The sequence below is a fragment of the Podospora pseudopauciseta genome, chromosome 6 (genome assembly GCF_035222475.1).
Source record: "Podospora pseudopauciseta strain CBS 411.78 chromosome 6, whole genome shotgun sequence".
NCBI classification, from domain to species: Eukaryota; Fungi; Ascomycota; class Sordariomycetes; order Sordariales; family Podosporaceae; genus Podospora; species Podospora pseudopauciseta.
The window spans coordinates 1349372-1364999 of record NC_085895.1 but is presented as its reverse complement, the minus strand read 5'-3'; the positions used below and the strand labels follow the sequence as shown (position 1 = coordinate 1364999).

General features: G+C 53.2%; 4 protein-coding genes across 4 annotated transcripts; 1 reads left to right on the top strand and 3 right to left on the bottom strand.

Annotated features, from left to right (window-relative positions):
* Window positions 1-893: 893 nt before the first annotated feature.
* Window positions 894-3585, bottom strand: CDC36 (transcriptional regulator; the record flags this gene model as incomplete). The annotated part of the gene is made up of 4 exons (XM_062914194.1): window positions 3319-3585; window positions 2472-2790; window positions 1159-1944; window positions 894-1101 (listed from the first exon to the last, which is right to left on the bottom strand). The coding sequence occupies exons 2-4, from the start codon at window positions 2648-2650 to the stop codon at window positions 894-896; spliced, it is 1173 nt and encodes a 390-aa protein (XP_062762721.1). The 5' UTR covers window positions 2651-2790; window positions 3319-3585.
* An 89-nt stretch (window positions 3586-3674) lies between these two features.
* Window positions 3675-5284, bottom strand: QC763_603540 (uncharacterized protein). Its single transcript, XM_062914195.1, has 5 exons — window positions 5056-5284; window positions 4908-4991; window positions 4683-4791; window positions 4133-4631; window positions 3675-4077 (listed from the first exon to the last, which is right to left on the bottom strand). Exons 1-5 carry the CDS (start codon window positions 5159-5161, stop codon window positions 3736-3738), a joined length of 1140 nt encoding a protein of 379 aa, XP_062762720.1. The 5' UTR covers window positions 5162-5284; the 3' UTR covers window positions 3675-3735.
* Window position 5285: 1 nt separating this feature from the next.
* QC763_603550 (uncharacterized protein) lies at window positions 5286-7663 on the top strand. The gene is made up of 2 exons (XM_062914196.1): window positions 5286-5887; window positions 5970-7663. The coding sequence occupies exons 1-2, from the start codon at window positions 5681-5683 to the stop codon at window positions 7347-7349; spliced, it is 1587 nt and encodes a 528-aa protein (XP_062762719.1). The 5' UTR covers window positions 5286-5680; the 3' UTR covers window positions 7350-7663.
* A 279-nt stretch (window positions 7664-7942) lies between these two features.
* Window positions 7943-15490, bottom strand: QC763_603560 (uncharacterized protein). The gene is made up of 4 exons (XM_062914197.1): window positions 11408-15490; window positions 10565-11263; window positions 9710-10509; window positions 7943-9647 (listed from the first exon to the last, which is right to left on the bottom strand). The coding sequence occupies exons 1-4, from the start codon at window positions 11714-11716 to the stop codon at window positions 9407-9409; spliced, it is 2049 nt and encodes a 682-aa protein (XP_062762718.1). The 5' UTR covers window positions 11717-15490; the 3' UTR covers window positions 7943-9406.
* Between the last annotated feature and the right edge of the window lie 138 nt (window positions 15491-15628).

Below are 15628 nucleotides of genomic sequence, written 5' to 3'. Positions count from 1 at the left end.
CCGGTCGGCAGTGCTGTCAAACGCAAGGTGAAGAGTAAAAAAATGTTGGATAGAACGATGAGGTTCAAGGCCCAAGGTTGACGATGGGGAGTGGATCAACGAAACAGGTGGTTGGTTGGTCTCGGCCGTCGGGTGCGTCGTGGATGTTCAAATGGCTTGATGCCGGACACGTTCGCTCCCCGTCGCGGCCTCGAATCACTTGCATCATCCGTGCCAAGAAACCACCCGGCGCTCGGTCCAAGCAGCTCGCACTCACTCCCTCACGTTAACTCTGGCAAGTGGCGTCAATCTATCAAAATGGACACGTTACACAGGGAACAAACTTAGATATGCTCGCTCACACTTACACACACACAACATCTATTCGCTTGTGACGCCCCGAATAGAGGATGCTCACCAACTAAAACCTTCCCGTGGCCGTTGCACCCACGCCCACCGTTGCTTTTTGAAGCCCATGAGAAAGGGGGTGAAATCAAGCCCGTTCGCTAAATCACATCCCCTCGCTAGAGCTGAAACTACTTAATGAATACACTATGATTTAAGCCTGCGATGCTTCCCTTTGCCGGCTGGCATACTATCAAGATACTACAGCAGGTGACGCGGACGTCGTGTCGAGGTCAGCATAGTGCAGAGTAAGTTCCCTCTGCGGCATCAGGTCAGCAAAGCCGTGTCAATATCCTTTGTAGACAAAAGTTTCATACCCGCTCTTTGCGCCATAAGTCTTTGTCCCACACAATGTAGTAGCCTCGCTCAGTATTAACGCTCAAGGTTTGAGGTACCAGCTGTTCGTCCTTGGTCAACCAGAGTTGCAGACGCTTGTGCCATCGCCAATTGCGGCTCATGCTGTATTCGTCTCAGTTATCACGCTCATGAGAATATGGGGCAGCAGACACTCACAGCTCCATCGCCGCCAACTGCTGTTTGTAGTCCCGCGGACAGCTGTAAAAAATCCACATCAAGGTCTCCTCGTTGAAGCTACTAATTTTCACGTCCATGGGCTGTACGTTTTTGACCTCGTAGCAGTCGGGCAGCTTGAAATTCTGAACCGCCGGCCTTGGAGGCATGGCGTTGAACAGCGAGTAAATCTGCGTGGAGATCAGGCTTGAACAGAGTTAGCAATTGTCACGGTCTCCTAACGTGTGTCAGACAGCAACCTACTCGCTGGAACGCAAATCCAACCCCAGAACTGATGGCTCGATCCCATGGCCGATGATGTTGTAATCGGGGAAATTGTTCATCAAAGTCTGATGCCCCTTAATCCCCCACCTGTCAATAGGAGACATCCCTTCAAGAGGATCAACAACATCCGGGAGCTGCCCTCGGTCCTCCTCTCTCGCCTTGCCCGAAGGAGCGTCGTTACCAATAGCGCCTAACGGATTTCTGCCGACCGCATCATTTCCTGAAGTATGTGACGCCACGCTGCCCTCGCGAAACCCGAGTGGCTTTTGGCGCGGTTCTTCATCGTCCACTGGACTTCGAGGCCCTTGGGACCTTTGTATCGACGTTGGCGAAATAACCTCTCCTGTCCGGGAAGTAGCCGACAGGGCGTTGAGAAGACCGTTCCCAGCTAGGTTCGCGTGTGACACACCCCTAGTAGAAGGGGCGCCCCCTTGGCCGAACCCCATATTCGACATCAGACCTGGACCACGATCTTGCCCTCCTATTTCGCCGTTCGTTGATCGGTTCAATGGTGGGAACTCGTCAGCCTGTCCTCCCTGGGGCGCTTGGTTCACGGCTCCCTGGTTGCCAAAACGAAAAGACGATTGCGCAGTCGAGGCTAGTCGAGAGGATGTGAATAGATCTTCTTGTTGGCCCGGATGCGCTGATAAGGGCGTCTGGGGGCCCCGGTGAGCTCCTCCACCGATATTGCGGGATGGTTGTTGCGCCCACATAGATGCAGGGTTTGATTGATTTGGTGCCGTGTTGGACAGAGATGGAAACTCCCTAGATACGGCCCCGTTAGTACGCTGTCGATTCAATAATGAGACCAAGAGAGTCGCAATCTGCGACAGAGAGGCAAGGTATGTGCGCCAGGCTGTGAGACAGTACCCCTTTACAACCAAAGCGTACGGCACTCCTTCTGGTTGCTTTTGCGGTTGTTCTTTGGCACTGGCTGCCTTGCGCATTGCAGCGATTCTCATCTTTGACCCGACCGGTCGCGCCATAGCGAACTACGCAGCGGGAAACGAGAGTCGAGTGGTGTTGCGCGTGGACAGGGTAAGGGGGTGGGTTGAGGGTATTGAGGTGAAAGATCGGAGGCGAAATGCCAGACCAAAACGAGAGCGGCCGCAAAGTCGCAGTTGCAGGCCAGAAGCAATGAGCGCAAGGTGAATGGCCCAGAAAGTCGAAGAAAACCAGAAGGTCGCAACAATGGGATGAAAAACAGCGCGAATAATGCAGCCCGGCAGCAGCATCGCTCACCCCTCCGCCAACCAAAACAAAACAAAACAAAATCCGGAAGTCCAACTTACGATGGGTCCAGCGTCGCCGACTGCTGCTGCGAGCCTATCAAGCTCTGGGCAAAACTGAGATTTCCACTTGCTTGCGGCCGCATTCCCATATTGAGGTTCGCATTCCCTCCCATCGATAGACCGCCGCCATTGCCAAACGCCCAATTGGAATTGTTCATCGCCGCTACGCAGTCATGCATGTCAACGTCTTTCTGCCAGACCTATCCTCCTCCCACTGCATTCTCACCTTGTTGCGCTTTAGGTAGCCCCCTCGCCTGCCCTGGGCGCCCCGGCTGTTGCTGAGGCGGCTGTTGCCCGTAGGGCACTTGTCGTAATGGTCCTATTATTGACGACATCAGTCAGCAAATCTGTTTCCCTGTTGGAACCAAACTATTGCGAGCTCGGCTGATGGGTACACCCTGGCGGGAAGAATGGGAGGTCATGGCCGCCTCCTGAGACATTCGGACGTCGTCTTCGATTCGGGAGCGATTGGAGGAGTACAGCCGGCTGAACCGCCCAGCAGCATAGGGCTCAACAGTGCAGTTCCTCCTTCACCATTTTGACTTGATGAAGGTGAGGGCATGTTAAGCCTCGCTCACAACAACCCCCTCCCCCACCGGCTCCCTCCCCGCCGCCAAGTCTATGTATGTCTGCTTCGGTTCGATGTAGGTGCAGAGGCCAGTATTATCCCTCGTTCCATCCCATAACTCGGAGGTGCTACGAGGGCCAGACGACTGGGCGGTGACTCGGCAGGTGTTTTCTTTGACGGCGGCAGATGTGTGGCATTCGAGATGGACAAACATCGGGGTACCGGGCGAGACGAGGAATCAAGATGGCAAAAGCAAGGGCAAAGAATGGGCCATCGTACCTTGCCGGTTCATCATTTGGAACGCGGGGTTCAGAGGTGTCTCGGTTCGTAGTTATATATGTGTTCCTAGATGAGACTGGATAGAGAATATCTTGGGACGAAGAGGGTAAAACGGTGGTGATGGCCAGCCAGTGTCGCGTTTTCGAGACAACGCTACGAATCATGCAAACGCTTGTAACTGAACCAAGGATGGGCGCTTGGTTGAGGGCGGGAAAGCTCAAGGGATCGCAAGCGGGTCCGTGCATTCTCCACAAAAATTATACCGCAATGTCCAAATTTAAAGCCAAGGCTACGTCCACCGTCTTCCCTGTCGCCTCCTAAACTTTAATTCAACCAATTACTCCGTACTCAGACCTGTCAACTGGCACCGGCAAATGAGTTTATTTTCACTCTTCATTCATCTTTCAGAGTGCCTATCTAAGCCGCCGTCTGAACAGCATCTAACAGACTCTTCTCAAAGTCCAAGTCTGTCAGATGTCGCCCAATCAACACCAGCTTGCCTTTCCGGGGTACATCACCAGATGACGGCGCGGGGCTGTCAAAGATATCGAAAATCTCTCTCACTCCCTGGACCATCTTTTCAGCCCCATCCTCGATAAATAGCCGCCCCTTCACCCGATGGATCTCAAAAGCTGGCCCATTGGCCGCCTTGTTCCCAGGAAGCTCATTCTCCCACAGCACCGAGCGCAGCCAGGCGTCTACTGCCGTCAGTTGGTTGGTCGTCAGCTCCTCGAGAGGGATTGACAATGTTGAGATGGTCTAGCAGATCTGTCAGTTTGTTTGCGCCACAGTCGATTGGATAGGTCCCACTCACTTTATCGAGGTGGCTGTGCCCACGTCCTGCACGGTCAAGTTCATCGACACTGTCATATGCGTGCAAGTCGAGCAAGAATCCCTCCAGATCAGGCACAACACTTTGCGAGGTGACGAATATCTTGGCCAGCCCATTGATGGATGTGATGCGCTCCCTGACGGCTTCCAACCCTTCTCCGCTCACAAGGTCAGACTTGTTGATGACGATGACATCGGCGTGTGAAATCTGCACGTGAGCAGTGGTCATGACTGGTCCATGATCATCAGAGTCTTCATGACCTTCCACTTTGCCCGCAGGATCATCCAAGCTGCGAAGGATATTCTTGGCATCAACGAGGGTCACGATGCCATCTAGATAAATGGTGCTCGCCAGCCCGTCATCAACCCAGAATAGCGGCGCCAGATTGCCCGGATCAGCCAACCCTGTTGTTTCGAGCAAGATGTAGTCGAACTTTCCCTTCTTTTCCATCAGAGACTCGATGGCGTTCACGCCTGTGTCTCTGTTTACAACTGTTAGCGGGGTTTCATTGACTTGAAAGAGGCCGTCTTACTTCACGGAGCAGCAGATGCATCCGTTGCCCACCTCTAACCACTCTTCCACAGCCTCGCCATCCTTATTCACAGTCAAGGACTTTTCAATGTCCAAAGCTGAGCTGTGTCAGTTACGTTATACTCAAGCAAATGTCTCAGGGGGAGATGACTTACAGTCCCCAAACTCTGAAAATAATAGTCAGCAAGAGACACTCTTGACACAGAATCTGGTCTCCTCTACTCACCATTCATAATCACAGCAACCTTTTTGCCATGCTTTGCAGTCAGGATGTAGTTGAGCAGTGTGGTTTTCCCAGCTCCAAGGTATCCTAGGGTTTGTGTAAGAACAGGTGATATATCCCAAGAGTAAAGTAAAGCCATAGCAATACAAACCTGTTACTATTGTGATTGGCACCTTTTTCGCTTTTTCTTCTGGTACTTCTACTGTTTCATCAGCACCAATCAGGTCTGGCGGGGCGTCGTCGTCGTCAAAGTTCATTTAAGCGGTCGTTATTTCGTCAATTGTATAAAGAGAAAGTGTTGAGTTTTGGTATCCTCTGTCTGTCCTCTTTGAACGGGTCAAGATAGTCAAGCTGATGATGTATCTGCAAGGGCGCACATGTCCTGGAACAATGCTTCGATCAATGGCGGGGCAGGCAACTTGGAATCCCAGATTTGGATCTAGGCTTGGCAAGTTACGTAAGGGCACAGCAGGGATCCCCGGTTCAGGGAGCTTGGGCCCCCAGAAGCTGGTAAGCGCCGCCGGGACAGCATTAACTTCTAGAATGATATCGGGCAACGACGTCGGTCCATACTTTCCAGCTTCACAAAACCCCCGGCCCGAGTTTACCCAAACATCACCCCAGCATCTCTTTGTCGAGTCGTCGATTCTGCATCAACAATCGATATTGTCAACCACAGTCTACCATCTCTAGGAAGTAGGCATCCGCGCGCGCGGCCGACAAAGACCAAAGTCAACAAACCACCCACCCACTCGAGCCTCGAGGACAAAACAACCATGTCCCTCGCCCCAAACTCCCCTCGGCTCCCCAGCCCACCACCTCCAGCCGAGATCCAAATAGGTCCCAAATCCCCCATGATGGGCGCCCACCACCCTCCCCCAATAGAACAAACCGCCCTCGACGCAAACTCCAAACGGCGCATCCACCCCGGCACCAAAGCAGCCGACATGCACGCTGGTCCCCCTCTTGTTCCCCTTCAAGAAGTTTGTCTCCCTTCTTTCACCCCCCCCCCTCCTCCCTCGCCTCTCCCCTCTCCCTCCACAAATAAACTAACCCCATCCCCAGCTTGACTCGGCCTTCCAACTCCAAGAACACCTCTCAGCCCTCCACTACCACCACTCCTCCTCTAACACCAGCCCTATAACCCGCACCACCGCCCTCCTCCTCGCCACTCCGCCCCCAGGAATCGACAAAACCCTCTGGCTCTACGAACTATGCCGCTTCCTCGTAGCCCACTGCAACAAACTCATCGTCCAGTTCCTCTTCGACACCCCGCCTTGTTCCGCCCAGACATGCCCAGAGATGCGCGCGTCAGAATGGCAGTTTCTGTGCGCGGTGCACGACGCGCCAAAGTCCTGCTGCGCGATTGATTACTGCTGCCACACGCTTGACTGGGCGGCGAATGTCGTCACCAACCCCAAGATCTTCCCCAGCAGGTTTGTGGTTGACAGTCACGACAAGAACCAAGCGGTGAAGAATTTGGTCAATGTCTTTAGACGGCTGCACAGGATTTTTGCCCATGGTTGGTTTCAGCACAGGCAGGTGTTTTGGAAGGTGGAGGGGGAGACGGGGCTGTATGTTTTTTTCAAGACGGTCTGTGATGTTTACGATCTTTTGCCGGCGGAGAACTACAAGCTGCCGCCCGAGGCGGAAGGGCTGCCGATTGCTGGGGAGGAAGAGGAAAAGACAGCAGGAGGGGGGAAGAGACAGGGCGGGATAACGATTGCGAAACCGCCTCCGAGGGTGGCGGAGCCGAGCGGGGAGGATCCGGGGTTGAGTAGGACCAATACCCGGAGACATATCAAGTCTAGCCCGTCCACGGGGAGCTTTATCATGCCTGTTCCTGAAGCGGACGAAGATGACAGCCCTGGGGGTCATGGGGAGCTTTCGAGGAGGTTGAGCGTGATGAGTATATCTTCGGGAGTGAGCGAGACGGGGACTGTGGTGGAGGCAGGACGACCAGAGGAGGAGGAGGAGGAGGGGAGTCCGGAGGGGGAGATTCCGGTTATTGTGGAGGGGTTGAAGGAGCCGGTTAGGCCGGGGAGTGTTATTCCCCCTCCTAAAACGACAGAGGTGGAGGAGAAGAAACTCGAGGAAAATTTTGCGGACGAGCCGGAGAGCTATTCTGGTGTTACTGCTACTGCGAAGGAGGTTTTGGCTTCGCCGCCGGAGGAGGACAAGAAATTGGAAGGGGAGGAGAAAAAGGGAGATGATAAGGGGAAGTGTATCGAGGAGGGGCAGGGTGGCGCTAAGGATGCTCAAGAAGAAGAAGAAGAGGAGGAGGAGGAGGAGACAGATGGGGAAGTTGATGACGTTACTGTCGTTGGTGGTGGGGCGGAGGTGGAGGTTGAGATTGAGGAAACCGCCCCTGCTGCGGCAACAGGAGATGGTAAAGATAAGAAGAAGGAAGAAGAGGAGGACAAGCCGGTAAAGGAGCTGGATTAGGAGACTTACTCTGCAGGGAGCTACAAGGAGAAGGAGAAGCCAGAGACGAAGGAGAAGAAGCCAAAGACGAGGCTGGACCAGAAGACCTATCTTCGGGGTTCTTCGGGGTCTTCTGGGTCTTCTGGGTCTTATAAGCGGGGGGCCGGGGGGATAATGCGTCGCTGGAGTTCATAGATCCTGAGTCGGGGTTTATAAATACTAATCCTAGGTGAGGAAAGAAGGAGGTATAGTGTTATTTTGTAGGAATGTTTTGGGAGTGGTTAAACACCCTTTGTAAGCGTAGATGAATATATCACAGTATTATCCTGTAAACAGGTTGTTGTTTGTTGTCTTTGATCTTTGTGAATTGCTGTTTTGATGAACAGCAATAGGCACATAGCGGAAAGCCCAAGGAAGCAGTTTTGTGTATCCAAATCCATTTGTAAACAGAAACAAGTACTCTACAATGAAGTTAAAAATTAAACACTAAAACCCTTCTCCGCCAAAACCCATTTCTTTATTCCCAGGCTCACGATCTTTTTATGTATACCAAACCCCTATTAAACCCCCCCCGCCTCCGTTCCCATTCTAGCATCACCTATCCCTTCCCCCCGCCCTTGAGATACAAATCTACTCCCATGATCTGCCCCATCAGCTCCCACACACAACACACAACACACACGCAAAGACACCACTAACCCCCTTTTCTTAAGCCCATCCATACCCATGCTATGCTATGCTATGCACACACCAAAAACCTCCAGACTCCAGTTACCGAAATCGTCGTCGTACTAATACATTGTATAGTCTCTCTCCCAACTTTTAGTTTCTTCCGCCCGCTCAGGAAAAAGAAAAAAAGAGAAAACCCAGGGTATCATTTCGCACTGTTTGGTTTGTCGCACTAGGTCTTCTTTTCGTACACACACACACGCACACACACGTACATTAGGAGGTTGTGTTGTCGGTTCCCTAAACTTCCATCTCTCTCTCTCTGTTGTTGTCCTGCCAGTCCTCGTTGATGATTATGACGCTGCCGCTGGTTCCGTCCCCATAATCCAACCACTTCACATAGAAAAGAAAAGAAATGAAACTTTCAGAAAATAAAAATTATGTGCTCACAAATGTCAAAATATTTGGTGCTTGAAATAAAAAAAAAAAAGTAAATAATACAATCCTTCCCCAGTCACTGGGGAGTATCTGAAGAGAAAAAAAAAGGGCAATGCAAGACAAAAGCCAGAAATAACAAGACAGCCAACCCAAGTGCAAAAACCCACAGATATATATATCAGTAATACAAAAAGTCAAAGTGAAAAAAATGTAACTTGAAAGGTTGTATGTAGGCCAGAATTAGGTGAGGGCCAGCTGTTCTTGGGGGCTCGGAAGACATCGTCCCGTGATCGTGCCGTGTCGTGAGGGGAAGACACCAAAAAGTCTTGCATCCAGTCCTAGAGCGCCGAGGTTGACGCTTCTCGCCCGTCTTCCGATGTTAGTGACATCCTCCACTCCTATTCCCGCGTGACAGGTCCAGTCTCCCTTTCCCCCAAGACTGTCAAACCCAAGCCAAGACACCACCAGTTCGGATGATGATGCATCATGCAACAGCAGCCGCCGCTCCCTAGAAGGAATTGGCGCCCGCATGGCGCCAGGAGAGTCACAAGATCAGCATGCCATTTGAATGTATCCTGCCGATTCCGATTGCATGACAGGGTGTCGTTGGGGGTCAGTTGGTGGTGTGTGGGGGAAAGAGGAAGGAGGAGAGCTGAGTAGGCACCATCATCACCTAACGCCGAGGGGGTGTTTCAGAATGGCAAATGCGGTGCCAGCTGTGATAAGCAATTTTTCCCCTGCATTAGCAACGATATTCGACGTCGCAGACCCGCATGATCGGGTCCCAGGAAATTGTCCAGGGATTCGGGCCGCCCGGCAGACATGAGCCGCATTGTCCTTGAGCAACGTCAACTGTTGTCGCGACGAGGTTGTTGCTGATACTTCAGTGTCCCCTAAATTTGCCAGCCGCCTGTCAGACCGTCCTGATTGAGTCGGACATAGGTTGCTGTCATGCCGCCATAACCGGGCCGTTAGTTTTCTGCCGCCTTTCTCGCGGCCTCTCTAATGTTCATCCTCGAAAACACATGGCGAATCTGCTGTACCGTGTCTCTCTGGGTAGTCGCCGCCATGGCATTGCGTTCGTCGGCATATGCGCGGATATTTTGTAGTAGGGGCGGAAAGCCCTCATCGTTCGGCAGCCACCATCTGGTGCAGGTGTCGTCTGCGAAAAGCTCGGCCATTCGCACACGCATCGTGGCAGGGAAAATGTATCTGTAATAGCCACAAAGTTAACGTCAGTCAAATGCCCTCAGAGGCCCAAGAGAAGGGCTTACCCCATCGCCTCCAGTAACACAAACTTCCTCCTGATCCACATCTGATGGCGTGGATCCCGCTGAACATAGAGAGCTGCCACAGCTAAAGCTGACTGCAACGCAATGAGCCCTCCCGGCGGGCTGTGCGACCAGAATTCAACTGCCTCGAAAATCTGGTAGATTTTGTAGGCATGCTCCCTCAATTTGTCTTTGGCTTCTCCTGTTGGTCTGATGCCACTCTGGCTGTCGTGCAAGAGGCTCATGGAATGGTAGCTGGCTGTCAAGACCGTCGAAGGGAACAGTGGTGGTTGAAACAGTGCTCCCGATGTGAACGGGTTGACAATGTCGTTCGGATCTGGTGCGCGGCTCCCTGAAAAGTCCGTAACAAGATGGGAAGGGTCTACCAGAGCAGGATCCCATCCATTTTTCCAGTCGTCGAGACATCTGCTCAATCTCTGATGTTCTGCGGCGAAGTCTTCTGCCGTGACCTCTTCCTTCACCCTCCTGGCATACAACATGGCCATTTCCATCGAAATAAGCTGCATCTTCGCAGAGCATGCTTCGAACTTCCAAAAGACACTGTCTGGTTCGGCGGCCGTGCACGAATCGTGGTATGTTGCTGCCTCCAAGTACCATTCACGAGGCAACGTCGTTTCAAAGCTACCCATAATGGCAACGAAGAGATCAAAGCGACCGTACCAAGTCAGTGCAGCCCGGCCTGTCTGTGACTGCATGATTGTCTGCGGAGTAAAAAGCTGCGTAAAAATCTCCAGGGCGGCCTTTTGATGGCCCATGAGGTTGACCCAGTCACCCAAATATTCCTGGTTGGTGTTTAGTTATCCTGGCCCACCCACGGTCGAGAGGAGCTTTACATACCTCGATTGTCGCGAGCTGCAATATCGTCAAAAGCGTCGCGATACTGTACTTTTCTTTCCTCTTTAGACACTCCAAAAGATTGTTGACGCTGTGGTTGTAATATTGCAAGAACTCGTTGATCCTGCCATGGGGATTATGCAGCGCATGGTGGTATGCCGAAAAGGCCACAATAGCATACAGCAAGGCCTCATTTCGAAGCGCCAACCCTACCAGAGTGGTTCGGAAGAAGTCACCGGCGTCGCTGATGAGCCCGTAGTGGTAGTGCGTGATATTTTCGTAGAAATAGCCGAGATAAAACTGCAGCTCGTGTGGTAAGAACGTCCAGTCTGGACGGTGCGATTGTGCGGTCGCCGTGCCCGTCGACAAGGGAGAAGAGCTCTTATTACCATCAAAAGACGGGGTCTCCGAGTCGTACCGGTACCCTGTAGGGACACGCTGTAAACCAAAGGAGGATGTGGTGCTCGATCTTCTCAAAGGAAACATTGGCGCAGTCGTCGATGTGGTGCTCTGCGGCTCTTCCTCATCTTCATCCATGATCGGCTCCAGCTTTGAATCCCGGTCGTCGTCGTCATCGTCGTCGCCTCGTGAAGAGGTCGGGCTCGCCTGTTGACTGGGCGCAGTTGAAGAAGACTCTTTTGAGGTCGAACCCCCAGAACCTTTCGGCGGCGCCGGTTCTGGATAGAGGCATTCTCTCTTTCCCTTTCGGCATCCTGGAGCAAGTTAGCTACCGTGCTACTGCTAGACACATCTTTTCGCTACCCACTTTCACAGATCGGATGTGTTTCGTCACACTACAACCATGTTAGCCACCACACGTTACTTCCAATTGCTCTTCAGACCCACCTTGACTCGACGGCTGCGACATGTAAAGCAGCCTGATCTTGTGCGTCGATGTTTGATGTGATCGAGGCCTGGTGCTGACTTGCGCCTGCTTCTTTGCGACTTTGGCGCATTGAACATGATCGGCTCAGGGAATCCCGTAAAGTATCCCAGGCTTTGGTATGGGTTAGGCATTGGAGGGCCATGGCCTCCCATGGCCAACACCTGAGGTTGGTGAGACATCTGTGGGGGGCCTTCAAGTGGACTCTGGTTAGGCTGTCCACCCACACCCGCCATGGAGGATAGAAAGTGGTGATAATGATAGTCACCCATGATGACTGTTTGAGGACACGCGATGCGAACAGAATGTAAATGGTCGAGTATGTGTCGTGGTATCAAATGATTTCGGGAATAGTGTACATGCGGACTCGGCTCAGGTGGTGTTTGGAATGCGCTTTCTGTTCGATGGCTCCGGTCTGAGGTGCGTCAAGTTTGTTGGTAAGGAGGAAGTCGAAGCGGGATGACGAGGTAGTCAACTGGCCGGCGGTAAACGAGTATGACCTTGACAGATGTATCTTTGGGAGACCGCCGTCGATGGTCAGGCACGTCTTGTGTGGGGAGAATACCTGTGCCGAGCGGTCGAGGAAGAGGAGAAAGGAAATCAAATCCAACCGGAGTTGAAATGGTGGTCGGCGGGGGAGGGAAGGGGTGCCAAAGAAAAGAAGTTGAACTCTGGCCAATAGATGATAGTCGTGCTGTGCCCAGAGAATCCACGCAAACAAGAATAATAGCCTCTCCCCCGTCAATAGCCCTCTCTTGACCTTCTCCAAAGAAGCTAATCCCCGGGATATATAATGATAAGTTAAGCACGCCCAAGCGCCAAGGCAAGGACGAGAATGGCAGGATGTGAGTCCAGGGTAGGGGGGGTAGTAGGGGGGCAGGAGGAGAGCTGGGATGCCACCAGTTTGGGCTGAATGTCCGCACACAATGGAGGAGGAGATGCCAAACTGGACACGAGCGGCAATCTCTTCGCCAGACTGGGGGATCGGGTACCAGTGGGGATTGGTACTGGAAGAACGGCTGACGGTGAGACCCCCTTCTCCGCTCAGTCAAGCTTTGGGGTGCCGGGAAACCAGGGTGTCTGGGTTTGATGGGGTTGCTGGCTGGCAGAAGGTGATCTGCTGCTGGAGGGGGTGACGATTTCTTGGTTCAAGGGTGGGCGTGCATGTGGGTTCCCACTGTGACTGAGCAACCGCCGACAACAGAGCGCAGCCAGGATATCCACTGAGCTTCCCCAGACTCTGAAGAGGAGGAGGGTTGTTGGCGTCAACTTCAGGCGGGGGTAGCCGCGGGTAGCCCGTGGTGAGTACTGACTTGGTAGGAGGATACGAATCCGTTTCGGGTAGCTGTGCCCTTCAAGACACTCTCTCCAGAGCAAGTCAAGGGGTGGCGAATAGGCAGTTGCACGATTCTTGTCTTGCTGCCAAGCGCACCTCGACTGGTCCAATGCAGAAGTTTGTTGTTCAAAACAAGGAGATGGACAGGGGGGGACTTGATGTGCAAGAGCCGGATGTGCAGAGTGTCCGGTCGGAGACCTTTTACTATTCCTGGCCAGTAGGAGTTGCTGTCAGGAGACCGGGTGAGGGTGCTGTACGTGTGACCGAGTCTCTCTTGGTAGAGGACCTGAGCCACATAAGCCGCGGCGGGAGAGGCCGAATATGACTCTGGAGAGCAGGATGCCGTCACAAGCGGATGGATGCAACGATGACCCTGTTGAGGGGAGTGCTAAGGGGCTGAAGGAAACAGTGCGGCTCCGTTCAGGATCACGATCCAAGACGACGACGAGGAGGCCAATGTTACTGGTGAGGGCAGATCTGGGGAGATGTAAGGTATGGGCGGAAGCGCGCCTACTGGGTTCGATCTTATTAGTCGATCAGTTACTGGTATGGACAATCTCCAACGGTCATAGCCAGTCGTCCAGGGGGCAGTTGTCCAGGATCAGCCAGCCCGGCCCGGTCCAGAGAATGTGCGCGGGGGTGAAGGGGGGGTATCAGTTGTGGGTATAACCCTGCCACCCAGCCCGCGGCTTCTGCATCCATACTACCTAGGTAGGTAGCGGCCACAGGCTACCGGTAATCCATCCAGCCTCAAGCATAGTGCATGTCTGGATATCCTTGGTAAGCCTTCTCTGGACCTCACAGGAAGGTGCTCGAATACACAACACAATGGCCTGTTATCGCGAAATGGAATATTCAGCGCCAAGTTTTTGTTGATCGTGGTGATATATCTGCATCGGTATTTCCTTCCATTATGGAAGGACCCTCCCTATCCCCCGCAGGCCAGCTCTCCATATCCACCCAACATCGTGGTATGCTCCGCGATGACCGGTCATCAAGGTACCCGAGGACTGAGCCCCTAGCTAGCTGCAAAAGGATTGTATCGTAGGGCCCGGCAGAAGACAGCAACAGCAGCGCAACAACCACAACAACACCACACTCCACAGAAAGCTAAACCCCTCCAGTGGGGTGTTGAGAGGGGCGGTTTAGCTCTTCAGCAGGGGGGTGGTTCGGTACAAAGTACTTGAAGCAGGGGTCCAAAGATACTTGTCGATACATGCTTAACGTTCTGATATTAAGGTCAAGGGAGTGCCGGGGGACATCCTAGCCCTCCCACCAGATTGCGAGGAAAGGACACAACATCTGGAAGATATTCTGTGGTTTGATCTTCGGCGGCTGCGTGGTTCAAGTGCAGCAAAGCCGCTCTCATCTTGTGCGGTTCATCTGATGTGGTGGTGGTCGTGCATCTCTTGGGTGGTGGCCCCCCTGCGAGTGGGTGAACGACGAAGGAACAGTTCGACCTTCAGGGATGCTGCTGGTGCTACCTAGGCCTAGGCCAAAGCTGGGCCCCTTGCCAACATCCACCGCAACGCCATGGCACGTCAGTGGAGCCGAGCTGGCTGTGGGCGATGAGACTGCTTCGATCGTGCGAGCAGCCCCGATGCTGACACTGAAGAATGGTTCTACAAGCTCACTGTGCATGTCCGTTGGAGCTAGGAACTGCAGGCCGTTCGGTACGGTTAGCACCTGCAGTAGACAGGCAGCTGTGGCCTATTGCTGCTGTGAAGGGCGCCGATGCGCACGGCCCTGCGGCAAGGTGTCCCCGTTGCTCTTTCGAGGCCTTGAGCGTGGCAGCCATGGACAGCCTGGGAAATCGACAAGCAGCCATCCCATGCACGCTCGCAACAGTCGGGCCTGCACTCCCAGGGCTTGACCGGGGTCTGTGTCAACCGTCGTCCGTTGTGGAAAAAGGAGCAAGCCGATTGAACGGTGGCTTCTGTGGGCTCGAGCTATTCGTTCTTGGGTTAGGAGACTCTGTCAGGATGCGCCGATGCAGGAGGTCGCTGGTCTAACCGGCAGACCCCACGATCCGGAACCCTTACGGAGCTATCGGGGTTGCTAGCGTGGGCATGTGATAAAATCGGGCAACGACAGTGCCGACTCTCAACACCGAGGACGGGTGAGGGAGGTGACAGTGTGTCGAGGGATAAAAATGAAGAGGTCCTTGGCTTGCTTCCGGGTTGGGCACGAGCCAACGGCTGTGAGAGCTCCAAGAAGCAAGTGGAAAAGGAGTCACTGCCCAAAGTGGTATTATCGAGATCTGGATCCATGCAAGATGTGGGCGATAAGACCACACCCACTCACCTATAGCTGCCCAGCTTGCCAATCCATGGGTCCTCCGCAGGAAGAGTGTTTTTCTGTGATATTAACTCACATGCCGTCGTCCGCAGCCATTGATGCTGCGAGGGCGTCAGTAGTCACGAAGACAGGGTGTTGGTTGGTCGGATATGGTCCGTCAGGGTCTGGGTCAGGTCAGGCTGTGTCCTGGAGGTGATCAGGCATTGCATGAAAGATCCGACGGTGATTTACTGTCAGTTGAACAATCGACATAAAAGTTGAAAATCAACGGTAAGAAAGTGAAGAGTTTTCGGCCCCCAATTGGAGTAGACGCCAGAGAATGAAAGGGAAGGTTGCAGCGAACATGGAAAGAGCAGATCTGGCGGTCGAGGTGTCGTGCCACAGGGCCGCTGCTGGCAAGAGCGAGCCTGACAGAGAACCTGGAAAGTGCATCCCACCCTACCTACCAGATTTCGACGACGGATGTCACTGTAAAAGAAAACCCCACGTGCATAAGCTGCTGTCAACAATTTTAACCGATTTAACCTTGCCCAATCAGGGAATCGTGCCA

Coding starts and splice junctions, on each gene's coding strand:
- QC763_603540 (XM_062914195.1), bottom strand. CDS start 5,161: ATGAACTTTGACGACGACGACGCCCCGCCAGACCTGATTGGTGCTGAT. Junction 4,792..4,907: donor GGTTGCTGTGATTATGAATG/GTGAGTAGAGGA, acceptor TATAACGTAACT/GACACAGCTCAGCTTTGGAC. Junction 4,632..4,682: donor TGCATCTGCTGCTCCGTGAA/GTAAGACGGCCT, acceptor AGTTGTAAACAG/AGACACAGGCGTGAACGCCA.
- QC763_603550 (XM_062914196.1), top strand. CDS start 5,681: ATGTCCCTCGCCCCAAACTCCCCTCGGCTCCCCAGCCCACCACCTCCA. Junction 5,888..5,969: donor CTCTTGTTCCCCTTCAAGAA/GTTTGTCTCCCT, acceptor CCCCATCCCCAG/CTTGACTCGGCCTTCCAACT.
- QC763_603560 (XM_062914197.1), bottom strand. CDS start 11,716: ATGGGTGACTATCATTATCACCACTTTCTATCCTCCATGGCGGGTGTG. Junction 11,264..11,407: donor GTCGCAGCCGTCGAGTCAAG/GTGGGTCTGAAG, acceptor GGATGCCGAAAG/GGAAAGAGAGAATGCCTCTA. Junction 10,510..10,564: donor TGCAGCTCGCGACAATCGAG/GTATGTAAAGCT, acceptor AACACCAACCAG/GAATATTTGGGTGACTGGGT.